General features: G+C 41.9%; 1 protein-coding gene across 1 annotated transcript; it reads left to right on the top strand.

Annotated features, from left to right (window-relative positions):
* The first annotated feature begins 4,838 nt into the window (after positions 1 to 4,838).
* cltb (clathrin, light chain B) lies at positions 4,839 to 19,342 on the top strand. Its single transcript, XM_084332549.1, has 5 exons — positions 4,839 to 5,094; positions 5,870 to 5,925; positions 6,273 to 6,417; positions 7,624 to 7,735; positions 18,090 to 19,342. Exons 1-5 carry the CDS (start codon positions 4,878 to 4,880, stop codon positions 18,259 to 18,261), a joined length of 702 nt encoding a protein of 233 aa, XP_084188675.1. The 5' UTR covers positions 4,839 to 4,877; the 3' UTR covers positions 18,262 to 19,342.
* The last annotated feature ends 1,568 nt before the right edge of the window (positions 19,343 to 20,910 follow it).

Raw genomic sequence — 20,910 nt, forward strand, 5'->3', positions numbered from 1 at the left:
TAGCATAGCTTAGCTTCATCACTGGAAGTGAGGCAGGACAGTAGCCTTACAGTGCCTTACAGTGTATTGCAAGGTCTGACATTGACCAAACTTGATATGCATGACCTTGGTGGGCTCTAGGTCAACTCCTGAAAAGGGGGTCAATGTCAGACCTTGCAATCAAAAGTTAGGGGGCGCACTGAAATTATGGCAAGGGTTAATAGCCCCCTAACTTTTGATTGCAAAGTCTGACATTGACCCCCTTTTCAGGAGTTGACCTAGAGCCCACCAAGGTCATGCATATCAAGTTTGGTCAATGTCAGACCTTGCAATACACTGTAAGGCACTGTAAGGCTACTGTCCTGCCTCACTTCCAGTGATGAAGCTAAGCTATGCTAACGGAGCGTCTATTCCCAAAGCTAAAATGCACGCACAGAGACAAAAAAGGTATGCATCTTCTTGTCTAACTCCAGGGAAGATGTTAAATAAGCTAATTTCCAAAAAAAGTGGAGTTCCCCTTTAACTGGAATATGTTGTGTGTGTGCCTTTCTGAATATGATTTGGGAGGGTTATAATAGAAGAAAGACAGTGTAAACAATATAACGTTATGTGAATAAACTGCGAAATAATAACTAATTCCTTGGTCAATAGAAGTCTCTGTGATACTTTCTGAATATGATTTGGGAGGGTTATAATAGAAGAAAGACAGTGTAAACAATATAACGTTATGTGAATAAACCGCGAAATAATAACTAATTCCTTGGTCAATAGAAGTATCTGTGATACTTTCTGAATATGATTTGGGAGGGTTATAATAGAAGAAAGACAGTGTAAACAATATAACGTTATGTGAATAAACCGCGAAATAATAACTAATTCCTTGGTCAATAGAAGTCTCTGTGATACTTTCTGAATATGGGGGACCCTGATGTAAACAAGACGAAAGTCTTTCTCTGGTCTGCATCCCCTTAACAATTGTGTGTATTGAGCTGTACTGTATTGTACCCATTCTGCAATCTGTTAATAAAGTTTTCAATCAATCAATCAATCAATATGATTTGGGAGGGTTATAATAGAAGAAAGACAGTGTAAACAATATGTTTGACGTATTTTAACACACACCTAGGCTGACGACCCGAGCTATTATTATGCAAAGACAAGTACTTTAGCGAGTGGGTACTTGGCCCTTGCAGGGCAAGAATGCGACCCCCATCTACTGCTCTTTGCATAATAATAGAACAGGTAGTCAGACTCAGCTCTTTGGACGGTAAAACGTGGGGGGGACACTTTCCGCTGTCCCCGGCGTCAAATACGCCCCTGGTCCAGAAGACCACTAATCAGCTGAAGCCCGATGCGGTTCCCTCGGTCTTCGACAGACAGACCGGCGCAGGCAGTTCAACCAGCGTCACGGAGCATTTAGCTACCTGGCTACCTAGCTCCAGTTCAACCAGCGTCGCGGAGCATTTAGCCTGCTGGCTACCTAGCTCCAGTTCAACCAGCATCGCGGAGCATTTAGCCTGCTGGCTACCTAGCTCCGGTTCAACCAGCGTCACGGAGCATTTAGCGAGCTGGGTTAGCCGGCTAGTTGGCTTTGAATCCCGGCTAGGTAGCCATTGGTGACGATCAAAGCATTTGTTACGTTGGCATTTGAATTCTAAATCAACATTAGAATTTTGTATTTTTAATTAAAAAAATTTTTTTATTTAATTTCTTTTTTTATGTGTCTATTCATTCTGTTTAAACCAATGGGGTTTTTCTTCACAGTTGCAGATAAAGATTAGGCTACACTAATATTATAGTATTAAAAAAAACTGATGAGTTATATTCAACCTTTTAAGCTGTAGCCCTATTTCGCCTAAAGGTACATGCCTAAGTAAATGGAAGATTGCTCCACTTCTGCAAGGTCAATTAGCATGTTCTTGGTATCTAGGAACATCTAGGGACCTGGGGGTATGTATTTCCAGTGTCAGAAATATTGTGTCTGTTACTAGGCTTGAGTAGATTGTAATGAAGAAAAGGAGAATATAAATTATGATTTATTTTTGCATCTGTGCCGGTGAATAACACCATGTTACAATTGTGCCGTAACCGAGGTCGCTCACTGAGCTCATTCACCACCTTATTGAGATCAAGTGTAAAAAAAATCTAAGCAAATTAATAAAGGGAAAATGATTAAACAGAAGGATTTGTAGATACAGTAATAAATGATAATCGATTTTAATTATGAATTCATATTTGACCTTGAACTTGACCTTGACCTTATTATGGCCAAATCATACATCTATGGATAGGGAAAATGCTCCTCTTTCCAATGGCAGGGTTGAATCTGGATTTAGTCATTTCCTTGCGGTTTTACGATAATTAGCATTCTTCTGATAAATTCGTATTTCCGATAAATCGTATAAAACATCGGTAAAAATGAAAATATACACTTTGACTACTGTTTTTGATAGGGTTATGGTCTTTACTCTTGGCTACAAAATTTAAAATTTAAAAAACATTAACCGCCCACATGTGGACGATTTGCGATGCCACTTTGCCGACCTCTAGTGGCTCGGGTGTGCATTTCTTTTAATACAATATATAGATAGAATTAAAGCTATTTATTGCCTGTCTATTGCCCTTTCAGGTGACAAAATCCGTTCAGCGGTTCTCGAGCTACATGCCGATATGTGAGGCGTGCCCCAAAGTACCCAAAAGTACACATTACCACCCCCTATAGGGGGACCTTAAGGCTTAACAGAAAGTTGAAGGTTCTAATGTCTGTTCGAAAAACCCTGACAAAGTTTGAATCCCAAAATAGGCTTCGGGGACAGCCTTACTGTGTTCTCGCTGGCCATGCTCTACCACACAAAACACAGTTTGAATTTTTTCATCTTATAGTACACAAATGACAAAATCGTTGGTAAACAAATGTGATTTGACACGTTTTACTTATTCATTCTTTAATTCAGCCACATTAATTCATAGTCTGTAGACATTGTAGACGTTGTAGCGTGAATGAAGTCACCAGCTGTAAAATAACTGAATGTAACTCGAGCTTTGTGAGCCTCCTTGATGAATGAAGTTAACAGCCGCCTACATATGGAGCGTAACAGTAAGAAGCATTTTGTATAAAAGTATTCTGTACTTCTGTATGACAACTATTAAAGAAACTTGAACATATGTAGTGTCTTATGTAGTCTTATGCATAATTGCACATAGTTCATGTATAATATTGTAAAATAGCTTAGACAACATAGCCGTATACTTGCATAGAATAGTCATGTATAATAATGTATAATATTGCTGGCTGTACAATACTGCTGTACAATACTGCTGTAGGCCTATAATACTGCTGTTCATATCCAGTATACACATATTTACATTAAACATAATATTCACCATTCCCATCATACCCACATCACATAGACTGTAGTGTATAGCATATAGCAAAAGTATACCGTTTGAAATATAACAGAACTTGCGGCATCATATTGTTAATTTTGTTGTCAAAATCTCCTATATTTATATTAATTTGTAGTTATTCAAGTGTTAGTTATGCACGTAACGTTACTACTTTCGATTGTTTTCGCTGCAATACTCCAAACAAGTCCAGTCGATTGGGTGGGTGGCGCTGCTGAGCGGCCCTGAGAGTGCCGGTCCTGAGAGTGCCGCTCACGCTCGCTCGCATTGCTCTGCGGCTCTGCAGCTGGATGCACCTCACCTCACAAGCAAAACTGTACATTGGAATATTGACAAAGCCATACTTGGTCATTTACTGTACATTGGAGGGGGTTGGGTTAGAACATTTGCAGGGGCCAGTTTCGAATTGCAGTCTCCCGTAGGTGTTCTTTGAGAGTGTTTTTGAAAGTGGGTAGTGATTCACATTCCTTTACAGCTGTGGGTAGGGCGTTCGACATTGATGTGGCATAATTGCTAAACGTGTTTAGTCCCTTGTTTGAGCCGAATCTGGGTTTAACATGATTTGTGGAGCTCCCTCTGGTGTTGTGATCGTGGTATTCACTGACCTTTGGGAAGTATTTTGACATGTACATGGGTACCTTGGTCGTGTAGTGTATCTTGTAGACCAGGCCCATTGCAAGTTTCTGTACTCTGTCGTCTACTCTAGGCCATCCTAGGTTGTCAAAGTGGGCAGGGGTGAGGTGGGTTCTAGGAGTAAGGTCAAGCAGTAGTCTGACCAGTTTGTTTTGAGATGTTTGTAATTTTGTTTTTAGCGCCTTTGAGGTGCTTTGGTACCATGAGGTGCAAGCATAGTCGTAGTACCCTTGAATGAGTGCTCCTGCCAGAGTCTTCAGGGTATTCTTGTTTACCAGAGAGGAGATCCGGTACAAGAATCGAGTTCGTTGGTTGACTTTTTGTATTACATTGGATGCCATGTAATCCAGCTCCCTCTGGTGTTATGATCGTGGTATTCACTGACCTTTGGGAAGTATTTTGACATGTACATGGTACTTGGTGTAGTGTATCTTGTAGACCAGGCCCATTGCAAGTTGCTGTACTGTAAAAATGGGGAGTCCGACTGGAGACGTGGACGTGCAATTCTATAATTGACCAGCAGATGGAGACACATTCTAACAAGAGGGACGTGGTGGTACCCTGCTTCATCACTTTATTTGCACTCATGCACTCCAGTGGTTGAACAAGTGAATAAATCATGAAATCACCACTAAGAAGGTCCATAACGTTAGCTAGCTATCAGCTTTAAATCGGTTAGCTCATCCTGCAGCCCCAAATAAAATAACCCCTATCGAAACACAATTAAAATAGTTCAGCTTTGTGTGCGAGCGGTAATAATAATAAACCATCGACCTATATATGTGGCTCGCTAACCCCACCTAGCTGCCAGCTGAACTTGCAGAACAGGAGCCGCACACTTGACTTGAGTTGTGTGAAAGATGGCTGACAATGGAGTGAACCCGGTGGAGGAGGACCCAGCCGCAGCTTTTTTGGCACAACAAGAGAGCGAGATAGCGGTGATAGAGAACGACGACGAAGGCTTCGGAGCCCTGGAAGAAGAAGAGGTAGAAGGAGAGGAAGAAGAGGAGGAAGAAGAAGAAGCAGTCGGCGACCCGCAGGATGATCCCGAGGAGCCCGAACCCGCCGCTCACTATGGTAACTGGACGTGAGACCAGTGGAGCTGGCTAGCCGACGAGCTAACGCAAACAGCTAGCTTGTTGCTAGTTTAATAGCTTATAATCGTCAGTGAGTCGGCAATAACAACTGCCTAAACTAATTAATTCCATTAAGCAACACTGCAACTGTTGACATTATGAACTTACTAGGCGATCTAACGTTATCGTAGTTGAGTTTGAATCGTGTTGTTGTAACAATTAGCGAGTTAGCAGCAACTCGCTGGCAACGTTCACGTTAGAGCAGTTTGACAGCCTCCGTGGTATTGATTGATTGAATTGATTGAAAATGTTATTAACAGATTGCAGAATGGGTACAGTACAGCCCCATACACACAATTGTTAAGGGGATGCAGACCAGAGAAAGACTTTCGTCTTGTTTACATCAGGGTCCCCCATTTTCATTTCATCATAAAATTGAAGCCACCAGCACCGCATCTACTGCTCTATTTGGCCAGGTATTGTTGTTTATTATCCCTAGCCTGGCAGGGGTTAATGTGGCTGGGTTAACTGGTTAGTGGTTAGTTGGCTAATGTTAATGGTTTGTACTCTTCTTCCGGGTGATCTGAGAATAATATCTAGCCAAGAGCTGCGGGGGCAACGACGGTGGCTTAGGACTGGTCACACTAGTGGCCAAACAGGTGCTCCTGCATTTTCTGTTGCTACAGTCAGTGTCACACACTACAGTAGTAAAATGGGGAGAGCTGTGCAAAACTGAAGTGACTTCGCGTTGAGACAACTTTGTTTTTTTATGCTAGACGCCTTTGAAGAGGAACCTGCTGCCACAGTCAACGGGGATATGTTTGAGATTGAGGTAAGATTGATCACATTTTATTTTAGCAGGCACTTTTCTAGCAGTTAATTTATCATTTCCCCTACAACATCTCTTTGATTTGATTGATTGAAAACAAGATTGCAGAATGGGTACAATACTTTCTCTCTCATCCGTTTCACACACAATTCTTCGCCTCTGCCAGGGTTTTACTGTGGAATTAGATTTATTTTAATGTCATCACAATGAATTTCTTTTAATAAATGGATATTATAAAGGTAAGCTTCCTTTTTTGTTTGGTGTTGTCCGACGTATTTACCGTCCACCAAGCACTCTGATCTACCAAGCTGGATTGCGCAACATCTTGAACGTCTCATTTCCTCCTCAAGGAGACCAACGGCCCGACTGACAGTTACGCAGCCATCGGACAGGTTGACAGTTATGCAGCTATCGCCCAGGTCGATCAGCTGAGGCAGGAGCCAGAGAGCCTGCGGAAGTGGAAGGAGGAGCAGAAGGCACGCCTGGAGGAGCTAGGTGAGCAAATACCTTACCCCCCTTTTTCTTGTAGTTCACGTCGGGTCATTTCCTCAGGATGCTCAATGACAATAACACTATGTAACAAACCATCAAATGCAAATACACTCACAGCACACAGATCCACACGTACACACTCACTTTAAATAAACAACTCACTGTAGCACCCACTTTAGACATTTTAACACACTTTATATTTATTGGTAAAGAGATATGCACTACAACTCATACCTCATTGCACCTTACCCTAAGTTGTACCTCATCCCATTTCTGCATTGTACTGTATATTGTATTGTAACTCAGTTACAAATTGTTCTACTCTGTCTGTATTGTATATTGTATGTATATTGAACACTTTTGTTTACACTTGTTTACGTATTTTTAATTTTTTTTTTATCCACTTTTTCTCCCATTTTTCTATATTTTCTCCCATCCCAATTTCGTCTCGTCCAATTCAACCCTCCCCTGTCACGAACGCTGTTTCTTGCCTCCCACAAGCCGGCTGCAATGTGGACTAAGTCATACATAGCACAAGTCCCCTCCGGTACTTGAGGTAACAGCAGTCGCATCTTTTCACCTGCGCAGCTCGATCTCTCAGTGGCGAGGAGTAACGCGTGGGAGGCTCACACTGCCCCCGACACTTCCTGATTCTACTGCGCAGGCGCACCAACCGACCTGTAGGAGTCGCTGTCCACAACGCCCGATCCCCACCCATCAGTTTCCCACCCCCTAATACGGCCAATGTGTATTAGTATGAACGACCAGCTAAACTGAAAGCAATGTGGAGCGCTGGGCTCGAACAGGCGAGCCCAGCGTCTCCGTCATTCGTGGCGAGCGCCTTGCCCACTACGCCACGTAGCCGCCCCGTTTACGTTCTATTTGATACTTTATTATTTATTTATTTTTTATCTAGCACACTCTCGGGAGCAAAACAGAAAAAAAGCATTTTATATAAAAGTATTCTGTATTTTTGTATGACAGCTAATAAAGAAACTTGAACTTGAAACTTCCTACTTCATCGCTCGCTGGTTATTGGTTAGCTTGACGCTGAAGTTCATCTTTATACCTAAGAGGAGGAGGAGGAGGAGGATGCAGCAGCAAAGTAATGTAATGTAATGTAATGAGCTACTAGCCTGTCAGCAGTTTGTCCTGTTGTGCTTAAACAAGAGCGATTCTCATGTTGTTGTTTTCCGCTGTTGTGAAAAGACTCTGCATCCAAGGCAGCGGAGGCAGAGTGGAAAGAGAAAGCTAAGAAGGAGCTAGAGGACTGGCACGTGCACCAGAATGAGCAGATGGAGAAGAACAAGGCCAACAACAGGTTCGTAGCTGATCTAGGGCCTGGGCCATATGGCCAAAGTGTAATATTGCGATATTGTTCTGAATGTTGATGGTGTTAAAGGATAACTCCACTTTATATTTTGTTTGTCAATTGTCAATGGTGTTATTTAATTCAAAATTGGCTATTTCTCTTTTACTTATTAGATACAGGGTTCCCGCAGCTCCTTTTTTTTAAAGTCCTAAAAGGTCTTAAAATAAAATCACCAAGGTCATAAATTGTCTTAAACTTAACGTAAATCTGCTGTGGGTAATTTGCAGAGGATGCGTTTAAGGCTGATGGGAAAAATTGTCACACGCAGCAGCCTACCGTAAAATGTCCAATAGTGTGTATTTGTTTGAAATGAATAAGTTAGTATTGGACAATGAGAGACTTCGCCATCGATATAATATTTCCGTTGGTGTCTGGCTGTGTGTCATCAAAGAGGGTTGAGGTTATTAGCATCATCGTCAGTCAAGGTTGCTAGCAAGCTAACAGGCTAAGGGATGAGCCAAGGTGGGGGAAATGCAAGTTTAATGACAAATGGTTGGATGAAGATACGTTTCGGAGGTGGTTGAATAAAGACAGAAAGATATCCATTGCCAACGGGTCCAATGCGTCTAACATGCTTGTCCCTGTATGCCAGAGTCACGGTGAAAACCTAAACTAATGTTAACTAGGCTGCCAACATTAACTAAGCTGGCCCCAAAACAGTTAAACTAATGTTAACTAAGCTGCCAACATTAACTAAGCTGGCCCCAAAACAGTTAACCAACGTTAACTAAGCTGCCAATGTTAACTAAGCTGGCCCCAAAACAGTTAAACTAACGTTAACTAAGCTGCCAACATTAACTAAGCTGGCCCCAAAACAGTTAACTAACGTTAACTGAGCTGCCAACATGAACTACCCTGGAGGCCGCTCCTAGCGGAGAATAGTTAGAGATGGGCCTCTTTGGAATAGTTTGATCTCCAGCTCAAACAGTGAGGAATGAGAGGACCTGAGACATCCCCCCCCCCCCCTCTTTCTCTTTCCCTCTCTCCCTCTCTTCCACTCACTTTCTCTCTTTCTCTTCCCCTTCTTTCTGTATGCTGTGGTCAAACTGCTACAACGTTCAGTGATTTTAAGTAGCCAGATGTTACACCATAAAAACTAACTGGATAGTTGATGTGTGCTATTGGCTACTCTTTGACATGCAGAAATCCTGATACAGAAAAAGCCTATTTTATTCAAATGGAAGATACAGATTTATATATAATCTTTTTAAAAGTATAATACGCGTGAAAACTGTGATATATCCTCACACAATAATCAAACCATCAAGTTACTTCTATGATGCGATAACTTCTCTATCTCGTTTAAATGTGTTTGGGCTGCAAGGTAAACAGTACGGTAATAGCCTATTAATTGCCCCCCAACAATTTGTATGGAATTACTTTTTTCATAGTAATTTTCCTTAATACATTTTTATTGAATTATATTCAAAGTGGTCTTCAAAAGGTCTTAAAAAGTCTTAAATGTAGCTTGTTGAAACGTGTAGGAACCCTTAAATACTGCTGCAAGGAACCTTTTAACTTAAAAAATATATACACTTTATTATACAGTATAGTAAAAATCCATATATTTGCATGGATCCATGGTGGTACACCTTCATATTCGGTATACCTCTCAGCCCTACTCTGATCCATCCACTGTTGTCGAGCTGAGAAAATAATCACCATTGCCTTTATCATTTATGTGAGCTGTTAACGCTGTTGTGACAACGTGTATTAATGAGTGCAGTCATTATACGGCTGGGAGCCTCGAAGGCTGTCAACTCAAAAATGGTCTAAGTCACAGGATCCTGTCAACTAATTGAACAGTATATATATATAGTCAACACATCTGTGCAGTGTTAATCACAGCTTGTTAAGGTTGTTTGTGGTGGTAGGAGGCTTTGGAGACTAAGATACACATGATTGAACAACAGCGTGGTGTAAACGCACCACACACCGAGCGCTGTGAATGTGTAATTGTATCACCTTGAGAAATCTTATTTGTGGTGGGTCTGCCTGATATTAGAGTTCAAATAACGTGTGGGAGACTGCTGTGAAATTGCATTCCATGTTATTGTCTCTGCAAGTGAATACATGCCAAGCAACTTTTTTTAATTTATTGTAGTACTTAGTATACTGTACTTACTAAACACCCAAACACAATTAATGTAGTACTTAGTATACTGCACTTACTAAACACCAACACCTATTTAATGTAGTACTTATTACTTAGTATACTGCACTTACTAAACACCCAAACCTATTTAATGTAGTACTTATTACTTAGTTTACTGTACTTTCTAAAGACCAAGACCTATTTAATGTAGTACTTATTACTTACCAAGTTAGTTTAGTCTTTCTAAAGACCAAAACCTATTTCTGAATATTATTGTGATGTCAGAGATGTTGCTATGTTTACAGGAAGTAATATATTCAGCAAGCATGAAAAAAAGCATCAAATGACTCATAGCTCTACCCTCACTAACTTTCAAACAGCTACAATGGACGGGTCATTTGAAATGTCCTGATACCTCGATTGTCTTTCTCGATCAGTTCAAGTTTCTTTATTAGTTGTCATACAGAATACAGAATACTTTGCAATGAAATGTTTCTTTCGGTGTTGCTCCTGAGAGTGTGCTAGATAATAAGATATTATAAAATAATATCTCACGTCTTTGGTAGGTGAGTGTTTGGTAGGTGAGTGTTTGGTAGGTGAGTGTTTGGTAGGTGAGTGTTTGGTAGGTGTGTGTTTGGTAGGTGTGTGGTTGGTAGGTGTGTGTTTGGTAGGTGTGTGTTTGGTAGGTGAGTGTTTGGTAGGTGTGTGTTTTTGGTAAGAGTGTGGTTGGTAGGTGTGTGTTTGGTAGGTGTGTGTTTGGTAGGTGAGTGTTTGGTAGGTGTGTGTTTGGTAGGTGCGTCTTTGGTAGGTGTGAGTGTTTGGTAGGTGTGTGTTTGGTAGGTGTGTGTTTGGTAGGTGAGTGTTTGGTAGGTGAGTGTGTGGTAGGTGTGTGTTTGGTAGGTGAGTGTTTGGTAGGTGAGTGTGTGGTAGGTGTGTGTTTGGTAGGTGTGTGTTTGGTAAGAGTGTGTGTTTGGTAGAATAAATGTCTTTGGTAAGTGTTTGGTAGGTGTGTGTTTGGTAGGAATGCTTGGTAAGAGTGTGTTTGGTAGGAATGTTGGTAAGAGTGTGTTTGGTAGGAATGTTGGTAAGAGTGTGTGTTTGGTAGGTGTGTGTTTGGTAGGTGTGTGTTTGGTAGGTGTGTGTTTGGTAGGTGTGTGTTTGGTAGGTGAGTGTTTGGTAGGAGTGTGTTTGGTAGGAGTGTGTTTCGTGAGTGTTTGGTAGGTGTGTGTTTGGTAGGTGAGTGTTTGGTAGGTGAGTGTTTGGTAGGTGTGTGTTTGGTAGGTGTGTGTTTGGTAAGAGTGTGTGTTTGGTAGAATAAATGTCTTTGGTAAGTGTTTGGTAGGTGTGTGTTTGGTAGGAATGCTTGGTAAGAGTGTGTTTGGTAGGAATGTTGGTAAGAGTGTGTTTGGTAGGAATGTTGGTAAGAGTGTGTGTTTGGTAGGAGTGTGTTTGGTAGGAGTGTGTTTGGTAGGTGTGTGTTTGGTAGGTGAGTGTTTGGTAGGTGTGTGTTTGGTAGGTGAGTGTTTGGTAGGTGTGTGTTTGGTAGGTGAGTGTTTGGTAGGTGTGTGTTTCGTAGGTGAGTGTTTGGTAGGTGCGTCTTTGGTGTGTGTGTGGTAGGTGAGTGTGTGGTAGGTGAGTGTTTGGTAGGAGTGTGTTTGGTAGGTGAGTGTTTGGTAGGTGTGTGTTTGGTAGGTGTGTGTTTGGTAAGAGTGTGTGTTTGGTAGAATAAATGTCTTTGGTAAGTGTTTGGTAGGTGTGTGTTTGGTAGGAATGCTTGGTAAGAGTGTGTTTGGTAGGAATGTTGGTAAGAGTGTGTGTTTGGTAGGTGTGTGTTTGGTAGGAATGTTGGTAAGTGTGTGTTGGGTAAGTGTGTGTTTGGTAGAATAAATGTCTTTGGTAAGTGTTTGGTAGGTGTGTGTTTGGTAGGAATGCTTGGTAAGAGTGTGTTTGGTAGGAATGTTGGTAGGAATGTTGGTAAGAGTGTGTGTTTGGTAGGTGTGTGTTTGGTAGGAATATTGGTAAGAGTGTGTTTGGTAGGAATGTTGGTAAGAGTGTGTTTGGTAGATGTGTGTTTGGTAGGAATGTTGGTAAGAGTGTGTGTTTGGTAGAAGTGTGTGTTTGGTAGGAATGGGAACCTTTGACTGACGTTGACTGACGCCTGCTCCTTTCCCATTGTATATACGTCCTTTGTAAAGCTGGAGCCAGTGCAGTAGTTTTAGGGTTATTTCTCTGGCCTGACGATATGTACAGAGCTGGTTGTGAGCTCATTTTGCTCTGTAGTAAAGCAACCCAGAGTGGGATTCTCATTTTAAGGAAAGTCTTAGGCCTTGTCCAGACGAAGACGGAACCGATCCTTTTCGTTTTCATTTCGTTTTAATTTCAAAAAAGTTTTCCGTAAACACGAAATAGTCTCAAGAAATATGTGCGTCCAAACTTTTTCCTGTTTTAGACGTCGCTCTTTTTAGTGATGCACCGATGTGAAAATTGTGGCCGATAACCGATATTAATATTGCTGTTCTGGGCTTCTGGCCGATACCGATATTTACCGATGTCGATATCTCTGTATAGAAAACACTTTTTTATGATGATCAAATAAAGAGCTATTTTCCAAAACGATTTTTTTATATATATATATATATATATATATATATATATATATATATATTTTTTTTTTTTTTATTGATCTTTTTCCCCCTCCTTTTTCCTCCGATTTTCTCCCATCCCAATGTTAGTCGTTATGCCAATTCCCAATCCCCTTCCTGGTCGCTGCACACTTACCCCCCACAGTCGGTCTGGGAGAGTGAAGGCTATCACGTGCTTCCGACACACGTCTAGCCAATCAACCGCTTCTTTTCACCTGGCAGCGCGGACTCTCACTGAGAGGGTGTAACGTGTGGAAGGATCACACTACCCCCCTTAGATCCTATCCGCGCTGAGCAGGTGCCCCGACCGAACTGTAGGAGTCGCTGTTTACAACGACCCGGACCCACCCCGCCAGCTTTCCCACCCTCTAATACAGCCAATTGTATTAGTGTGAACGGCCAGCCAAGCTGGTGACAACGCCGGAGCTGTGAGCTGGATTTGTTCGAATCCAGCCGCTCCGGTGTTGGTGACGAACGCAATCTCTGCTACGCCACCTGACCGCCCGCATTTTAATTTTTTTAACTTTTGTAACTTATTTTCAGAAATGAGAAATGAAACTATTTAAGGCAGGGGTGGGCAATTCACTTTTACAAGGGGCCACATGAGAAACCGGAACTGTGTTGGAGGGCCGAACCAATGATGATAACTTGAACTTAATTATTTTTATTTAATTTTTTATCCTCTCTTTCTCAGATTTTTTTCTCTGTTTTCTCCCCATCCCAATTTAGTCGTTGTGCCAATTCCCCCCCTCCCCTACCTGGTTGTTGTGCGCATGTTCTCCTACTGGTCGGTACAAGGGAGCCCTGAAGTAATCCGCACGCTTCCTCCGACACGCGCGGCGACAGCCAGTGACTCTTTCCACCTGGCAGCAAGGACTCTCATTGGTGAAGTCGTGTAACGCGTGGGAGGTCACGCTGCCTTCATCAAGTCCTGCCTCCGCTCAGCAAGCGCCCAGACCTGACCTGTAGGCGTCGCTGTCCACAACGCCAGTTTCCCTCCCACGGCTTCCCTCCCCCTAACCCAGCCAAACGAGTTAGTACAGCGATCAGCCCAAGCCAAGGCAATGCTGACTCCGGGAGTCGAGACCGTAGCCTCTTGCATTGGTGACGAGCTGAAACGTGAACTTAATTCTGCTCAATATTCATTATCTCCCATTGTAAAAATGTACCACGGGCCGGACACGGACGCCCAAAGGGCCGGAAGTGGGCCGTAATTGCCCAGGTCTGATTTAAGGCCAAAACATGTAAAAATGATTTTTATTTAAATTTTTTGTATCGGCCCATATCGGCCCTATCTTGATATCGGACCGATACCGATGTGTAAAAAAAACGGCCATATCGACCGATATTATATCGGCGGCCGATATATCGTGCATCACTAGCTCTTTTATTTTGAAACCCCCTGACCTGAAGTGTTATTGTTGTTTTTGCTAGCGGAACAGCTTGTGTCGTCCGGTTTTGTGCTTTTGAGCTAACGCTAAGTTTCCAAAGGAGAAGAGAGCGACACCACGGCTCACATGTGCAAATGCAGCTACAGGCAATCGATGATGATGAGGAGGAAGAACTGCTAATTTTAATCGGCAGGAGAGGGAGAGCGCGTCAAAGCCGTATATAATATGGTGCGGTTGTAGGCACGACAGCGCAGCTCGAACTACCTGTTGTACTATTAAATTAATTGATTTGTCCCTGTGTCCTATCCTTTCGACTAGCCCCACCCGTTCATTGTAAACAATATGTGTTGTAGCTATGTTAATAATGCGCAAACGCATGCGGGTTAAGGGAGAGGTGGGCGCCATCGGTTCAGGAAAGATGCGTACTGGCTTGTAAAGACGGGAACGCAAGGGTGGCGTTGATTGATTGATTTATTGCGTCTTCAGATTTGTTCACTCTGGGACCCGTTCTCAGAAAATACCGTATTCAGGCTCCCAGAACGCGGTTCCATCTGGACGAAATGTGCATACGATAAAATACTTTGGCGGATACACCCAACTTATTAGGTGATTAAGGCCTTGTCCAGACAACGATTTTGGGTGTATCCGCCAAAGTATTTTATCGTATGCACGTTTCGTCCAGACGGAACCACGTTCTGGGAGCCTGAATACGCTATTTTCTGAGAATGGATCCCAGAGTGAACAAATCTGAAGACGCAATAAATCAATCGATCAACGCCACCCTTGCGTTCCCGTTTACAAGCCAGTACGCATCTTTCCTGAACCGATGACGCGATAGCCCACCTCTCCCTTAGCATGCTCATTATTAACATAGCTACAACTACAACACACAGTAACGTTAATACAATTACATGCATCATTGTTTACAATGAACGGGTGGGGCTAGTCGAAAGGACTGGACACGGGGACAAGTTAAACATCAATAAATTAATTTAATAGTACAACAGGTAGTTCAAGCTCCGCTGTCGTGCCTACGACCGCACCATATTATATACAGCTTTAACGCGCTCTCTCTCCTGCCGATTAAAATCAGCAGCTCTTCCTCCTCATCATCGAATGCCTGTAGCTGCATTTGCACATGTGAGCCGTGGTGTCTCTCTCCTCTCCTTTGGAAACTAGTGTTAGCTCAAAAGCACAGAACCGGACGACACAAGTTGTTCCGCTAGCGAAAACAACAATAACACTTACGGTCAGGGGGTTTCAAAATAAAAGAGCAACATCTAAAACAGGAAAGACATTTATTTTGTACATTTATGGCAGCGATACAGCATTTTAAGTGGTTTTCGTTTGGACTCACATATTTCTTGAGACGATTTCGTGTTTACGGAAAACCTTTTTGAAATAAACTAAATGAAAACTAAAAAGATCGGTTCCGTCTTTGTCTGGACAAGGCCTAAGAGCGGGGAGCTCTAAATGTTGTTATAATAAAGTTATTCAGTATGTTGGCTGTTTGTTAGCCCTATAATTAAGGCTGAGACCACTTATCGATTTATCGATAACTGCGTGAAATCGATAAGTGGTCTCAGCCTTAATTATATGGCTAACAAACAGCCAACATACTGAATAACTATTATAATAACATTTAGAGCTCCCTGCTCTTAAAACATTTAACGTTAGTTCGTGTGTGTCGTGGGCCAACTACAGCATCTCAAAAACTACAGTGAGTGCACGTGACACACACACAAACTAATGTCAAATAATAGTATTTTTTCTTTTTTTTAAGAAATTTATTTTAAACTTTTTATTATATATAAGGTATATTTTTTTTACACATGCAAAATAATAATATAAAAATCTATATTTAGCGATAATTGTGTCCCGATTTTATCGATTCTTCCAAATGGCATATCGTCTACTCTCAGCCTTACATATAATGTCATAATGCTCCAAGAGATGCGCCATAAAACACCAAGACCATAGAATGACTTAAATGCATCCTACTTGGCCTACTTGCATTCAGACAGTTTGGCTACGGGATGCTCAATGAGCGGCATGGACGTTTGGAGCAGTGCCTGCTGATCTCCGTTCCTCGAGGGATGTTGGGAGGGATTCATGTGGCAGATGGATGTTCATTATTTAAGGGAACAAGACATGTCCTCCTGATCACGATTTCACATTGCTTGCTTTGTGTAAAGGCTTTGTGATCCGTTATCACCGAATTGTGAATCTAATCGTGTACGGAGGACAATTTTTCACATACTACCTACTTCGATTAGTGTAGTCTGTGTTTTTGCAATGTTTTTACTGAAGAATATGTTTAGAAAATGTATTCCACTCTGAAATATTCTGACATATTACATTTTTTTTAATGATAGTCAAAGTTATTTCTGACAGTAAATCTTCTGTCACAATCTTGGGTTTTTCCTTTTTCTTGACCAACCTAACCCCCTTTTTCCTCTCATGCTTTCCAACAGACTCTGCCCAAGTCTGGCACGGTATCAGTTTGCATCTATGACTGTAGTTCAGGCCTATGCCTAATTTCTGCCTCCCATGTCTTTGTAAGCAGCCAGAGAGAACCCTCCATCTGGTGAGAGGTTTAGACTGCTGTAGTGGCCAGCTTAATATACACACTGGAAAACACAACGGGAGATCATCTATCTAGCAGCAACGCAGTTTGCATGTTCACTTTCAGCCTGGGGGGGGGGGGGGTGGAGTTAAAAAAAACATCCTAACGGAGAACCACTTTTGAATTCAAATAAAAACATTAAAACGAGGACAAATGGAGATGCCGTGTTTTCAACTGACAGCAGTGATTTATTTCCTAGCTTTACTTCCATCTCAGCTTTGGTAGGTTCTCTCGGTTGTTTACACAGTATCCTTTTCTGAAGCTGGCCTTCTCTGCTTATAGTTACTGACACTGTTCTCTCTCCCTTTTAATTCTCTCTGCTTATAGTTACTTACTGTTCTCTCTCCCTTTAATTCTCTGCTTATAGTTACTGACACTGTTCTCTCCCTTTAAACTTCTCTCTGCTTATAGTTACTGACACTGTTCTCTCTCCCTTTAAACTTCTCTTTGCTTATAGTTACTTACATTGTTCTCTCTCCCTCTTTCCTGCTCTCTTGGCCTTGCCTGCGTACTAGGATTGCTGACAAGGCTTTCTACAAACAGCCCAACTCTGATGTTATAGGCTTGGTGTAGGTTTTAGAATTCTTTTTTTGATGTTGTATGCCCCACGTTATCGATTGCCAGCTAGTTCCTTTCCCTCCACTGTATGCATGCTCTCTAGCTGTACATAAAAAATAATAAGACTACTTGGATACGTCTTTTGAAAGACCTGTGTGGGATTAGTCTGCGTTTGATTATCATGAATGCTAACGGAACATTATACCTAAATGCTACTAAATCAAGCTATTTGCTATGCTATCTATTTACAATTTCGACTGAACACTCACAGGTTGTGTTGTAGGGGTGTAACGGTACACAACCACGGTACGGTACGGTACGTACCTCGGTTTTGAAGTCACGGTTCGGTACGGGTTTTCGGTACAGTGAGGGAAAGTTTGGCTTTCCATGTTCCACTCAGGGTGATGTAGTGTGCAGTAACTAATTGTACTTGTAGGGCTGTCAACAAATATTCTATATTGAAATTAATAATCGACTTGTAAAAAATAATTATATTAGATTAAACAGCGGTCACGGTCGTTAGTGGTTAACATACCGCTGTATTCGTTCGGTACACTACACAGCCGTTCAGTACGGATACGTGTACCTTTTCACCCCTATTGTGTTGTGATGAACACTGGTGAGAAATGCATGGATGAATTGTGTGACATACAAAAGATGCTAGTCTATGTGAAATAACTTGAGTGTGTTGTGTTTGAGCATCCCTATTCTGCTCGGAGACTGTTTGCAAGTGTATTTAATTGACCTGATCTCAAACCCTGCCCCAGACAGTGGCTTGGGAGGTGTCCTTAACTGCTGCCACCTTGCATGGTCACCTCCGCCATGTGTGAGTGAATGGGTGGATGTGAGGGCGTAAGTTGTAAAGCACTGATTGATTGATTGATCCAACTGTTGATTGATCAGGAAAAGAGGGCAGGGTTTTTGAGATGGGTCAAATCGCCCTGAAATACCTTCCGTGGTTGGATTAATCTGTGTCTCGTCTTGGTTCCAGGGCGTCAGAGGAGGCCTTCCTGGCGGAATGCGAGGGGGAAAGCCCGGGGTCTGAATGGGAGAGGGTGGCCCGCCTCTGTGACTTCAACCCCAAGACCAACAAGACGGCGAAGGACGTCTCTCGAATGCGCTCCGTCCTCATCTCCCTCAAACAGACTCCGCTCGTCCGCTAAAGGCGGGAGTGTGTCTTCTTTTAATACATTTGCCTTTTACCTTTTCAAAATCCAGATCGCATTGCGGAAGAATTTGTATGCCCTTCTCCTTTTATGATTCAGAAGCTGTCAATTCCTGGTATGTTTTATAGTTTGATAAAAACAGAACCTCTCCTCGTCTTTCTTAATTCCTGTCATCATGAATCTTATTGATGATATAGTATACCTCACTCCCTTGGGAAAAGATGAAGGACTATTGTTTCGGCATCTCTTAGCTTCACTGCTATACTGAAGTAAATATTGTTACTGTAATTAAGCCTTGCCCTGCCCTTCAACCTAAAAAGGTTATTGGGTCAACTTACTGCATGCCTCTGCCAATATTATGGATGTGCTGTGTTTTGAATTTCTTTTTTTATATATATACACATTTTCAAATTAAGTCATTAACCACTAACTTTTAATTTTGGGTTCAGTTACAGGTCTACGCAGCACTACTTAGGCATGGGTGATTTCAATCTATTCCTATCAAGAATGAAGTAGCATAATCAAACACCATCTTCTAATTGGTTGTATGATATTCCTATATTAGATGAATACAAATGTCATATTTTTTTTATGCTATATGCTTGTGGCCTTTTTGATCTCACTTCCTCCTTCTCTAACTCCCGTATTTTTTTATTAAGCCAGGTGAAAATGTCCTTCCCAGATCAGTTGGGCAACATTTGTTAAAAAATAAATAAATGATAATGAATAAAAATAATAATGAAAAAAAATAAAGTGCTTCACAACCAAAGAATTGTATCACAATCTAAATTAAAATGTTTTGTTCACATGATTGAGGGTTTTGTTTTGGATTCCTCATTTCATGGCCACTGTCAAAACAATTTCTTGTAACGAATCATTCACGTACAAGGTTTGTTGTACATCAGTGTCATGTTTTGCAACTTCTTTTTAACACGGGTGTCATTAATTTTAATAATATTGCCTAAATCGTTTCACATGTTGCCTATTTGGTCATTATGAATCCTGAGAGAAAATAACACGAATGTTACAAGGGAACTGGAGGGGGAAAAGACAATAAAAACAAACAAACTATGGAGTACGACTGCTTCTGTATTCTAATGCATTTCATTCCCCTACAGCTCCACGATGATCTCACCCATCCCAAAACCAGTTTGTTTTGCACAAAATTCATTGATTTGAGGGTTATTGGGGTAGGGATTAAACATCACGTCACATACTGTATTCCAACTAAACTAAAAGGAAGGGTCATCACGTTTTTTACAGTATCCTTGCTGTATTCCAGGAAGTCATGAACTGCAAACCATCACGTTACATGGAGCTTGTGTGGGGATACAATGAATTAATGTTGATTATTACATGGCGTTTTTAACATTCGCCAAAATGGGCGGTCAGGTGGCGTAGCGGAGATTGTGCTCGTCTGTGTCGTCACCAATGCAAGAGGCTGCGGTCAGCATTGCCTTGGCTCGGGCTGATCGCTATACTAACTCGTTTGGCTGAGTTAGGGGGAGGGGAGCCGTGGGTGGGTCCTGGGCGTTGTGGACAGCAACCCCTACAGTTCGGTCGGGTCGCCTGCTCAGCAAGGGTAGGATCTGGTGAGAGGTAGTGCGGCCTCCCACACGTTACACTCTCCCGGTGAGAGTCTGCACTGCCAGGCTGCACATGCGTCGGAGGAAAGCATGCGACAGTCTCCGGCCTCTCGGACCAACAGCAGGGGAAAGTGCGCAACAACCAGGAAGGGGGTTGGGAATTGGCATAACGACTAACAGTGGGATGGGAGATTAATAGATTAAATACTATTAAATGTTTTTGTATTCAAGTCGTTGTTTTTTGCAGAGCTGCCAGGAGCTTGGTGCGTCAGGCGAAAGCTTTTATGGAACGTACGATCATTTAAATTGACGCGCAAGTGCAGTCGCCAGGTCAGTGTCTGTTTATGTCGTTTCTTTTGCTAGTATGGTCGTGAAATTGGTATTAAATTTGGCTCTAAGTGGGATTAAAACGGTATTAAAAGTCTTAAATTTAAGTTGAAACCTGCTGATAACCTGAAAGTGCAAGATGTCCAGTAGAAACGACCATACCCACAGTGTGATGATGAGGCAGTGTCTTGGCCCCCGAGAAGCTGACTGAAGGAAAGTCAGTGTAAAAGGGAGGCCGTGCTCCGAGATGATAAATCACCTGGATATAAAACCAGTCTACTTTATAGACTATGAATAGGGAATTGACTAGCCGGACTTTGTGGAGCCATAATATAAACCCAACTGAGGTTCATATTCCAGCATTGTTAACTGGTCTGAACAGGAAATTAAATATTACACAAGCTTGCATACATTTTATAGGCTCACTGTTAATGCCCCATTCAAGATTTTACATCCAGGTGTGACATCAAACTCAAGGGTTCTCTCTGAAATCTTAAAAGACAAGTGCTGTCATTGTTAAATGACTAACAAAACTAGATGCAAGTCCCCTGCATGACCCCTTGCTCTCAAATATAAACAAGACATCAGTTTATTTTGTTGTTTCTTTACATTTTATGTCAGAACACACAGTGCTTAATGGTATATTGACAAGTGACAGAAGAAAACAAATGGTGCAAAATGAAATGATGGTTCCATCGTGTGTTGAGTAGTCAGTGTAATTCAAATATGATTT

This window comes from Notolepis coatsorum (assembly GCF_963971535.1).
Source record: "Notolepis coatsorum genome assembly, chromosome: 16".
Classification (NCBI taxonomy): Eukaryota; Metazoa; Chordata; class Actinopteri; order Aulopiformes; family Paralepididae; genus Notolepis; species Notolepis coatsorum.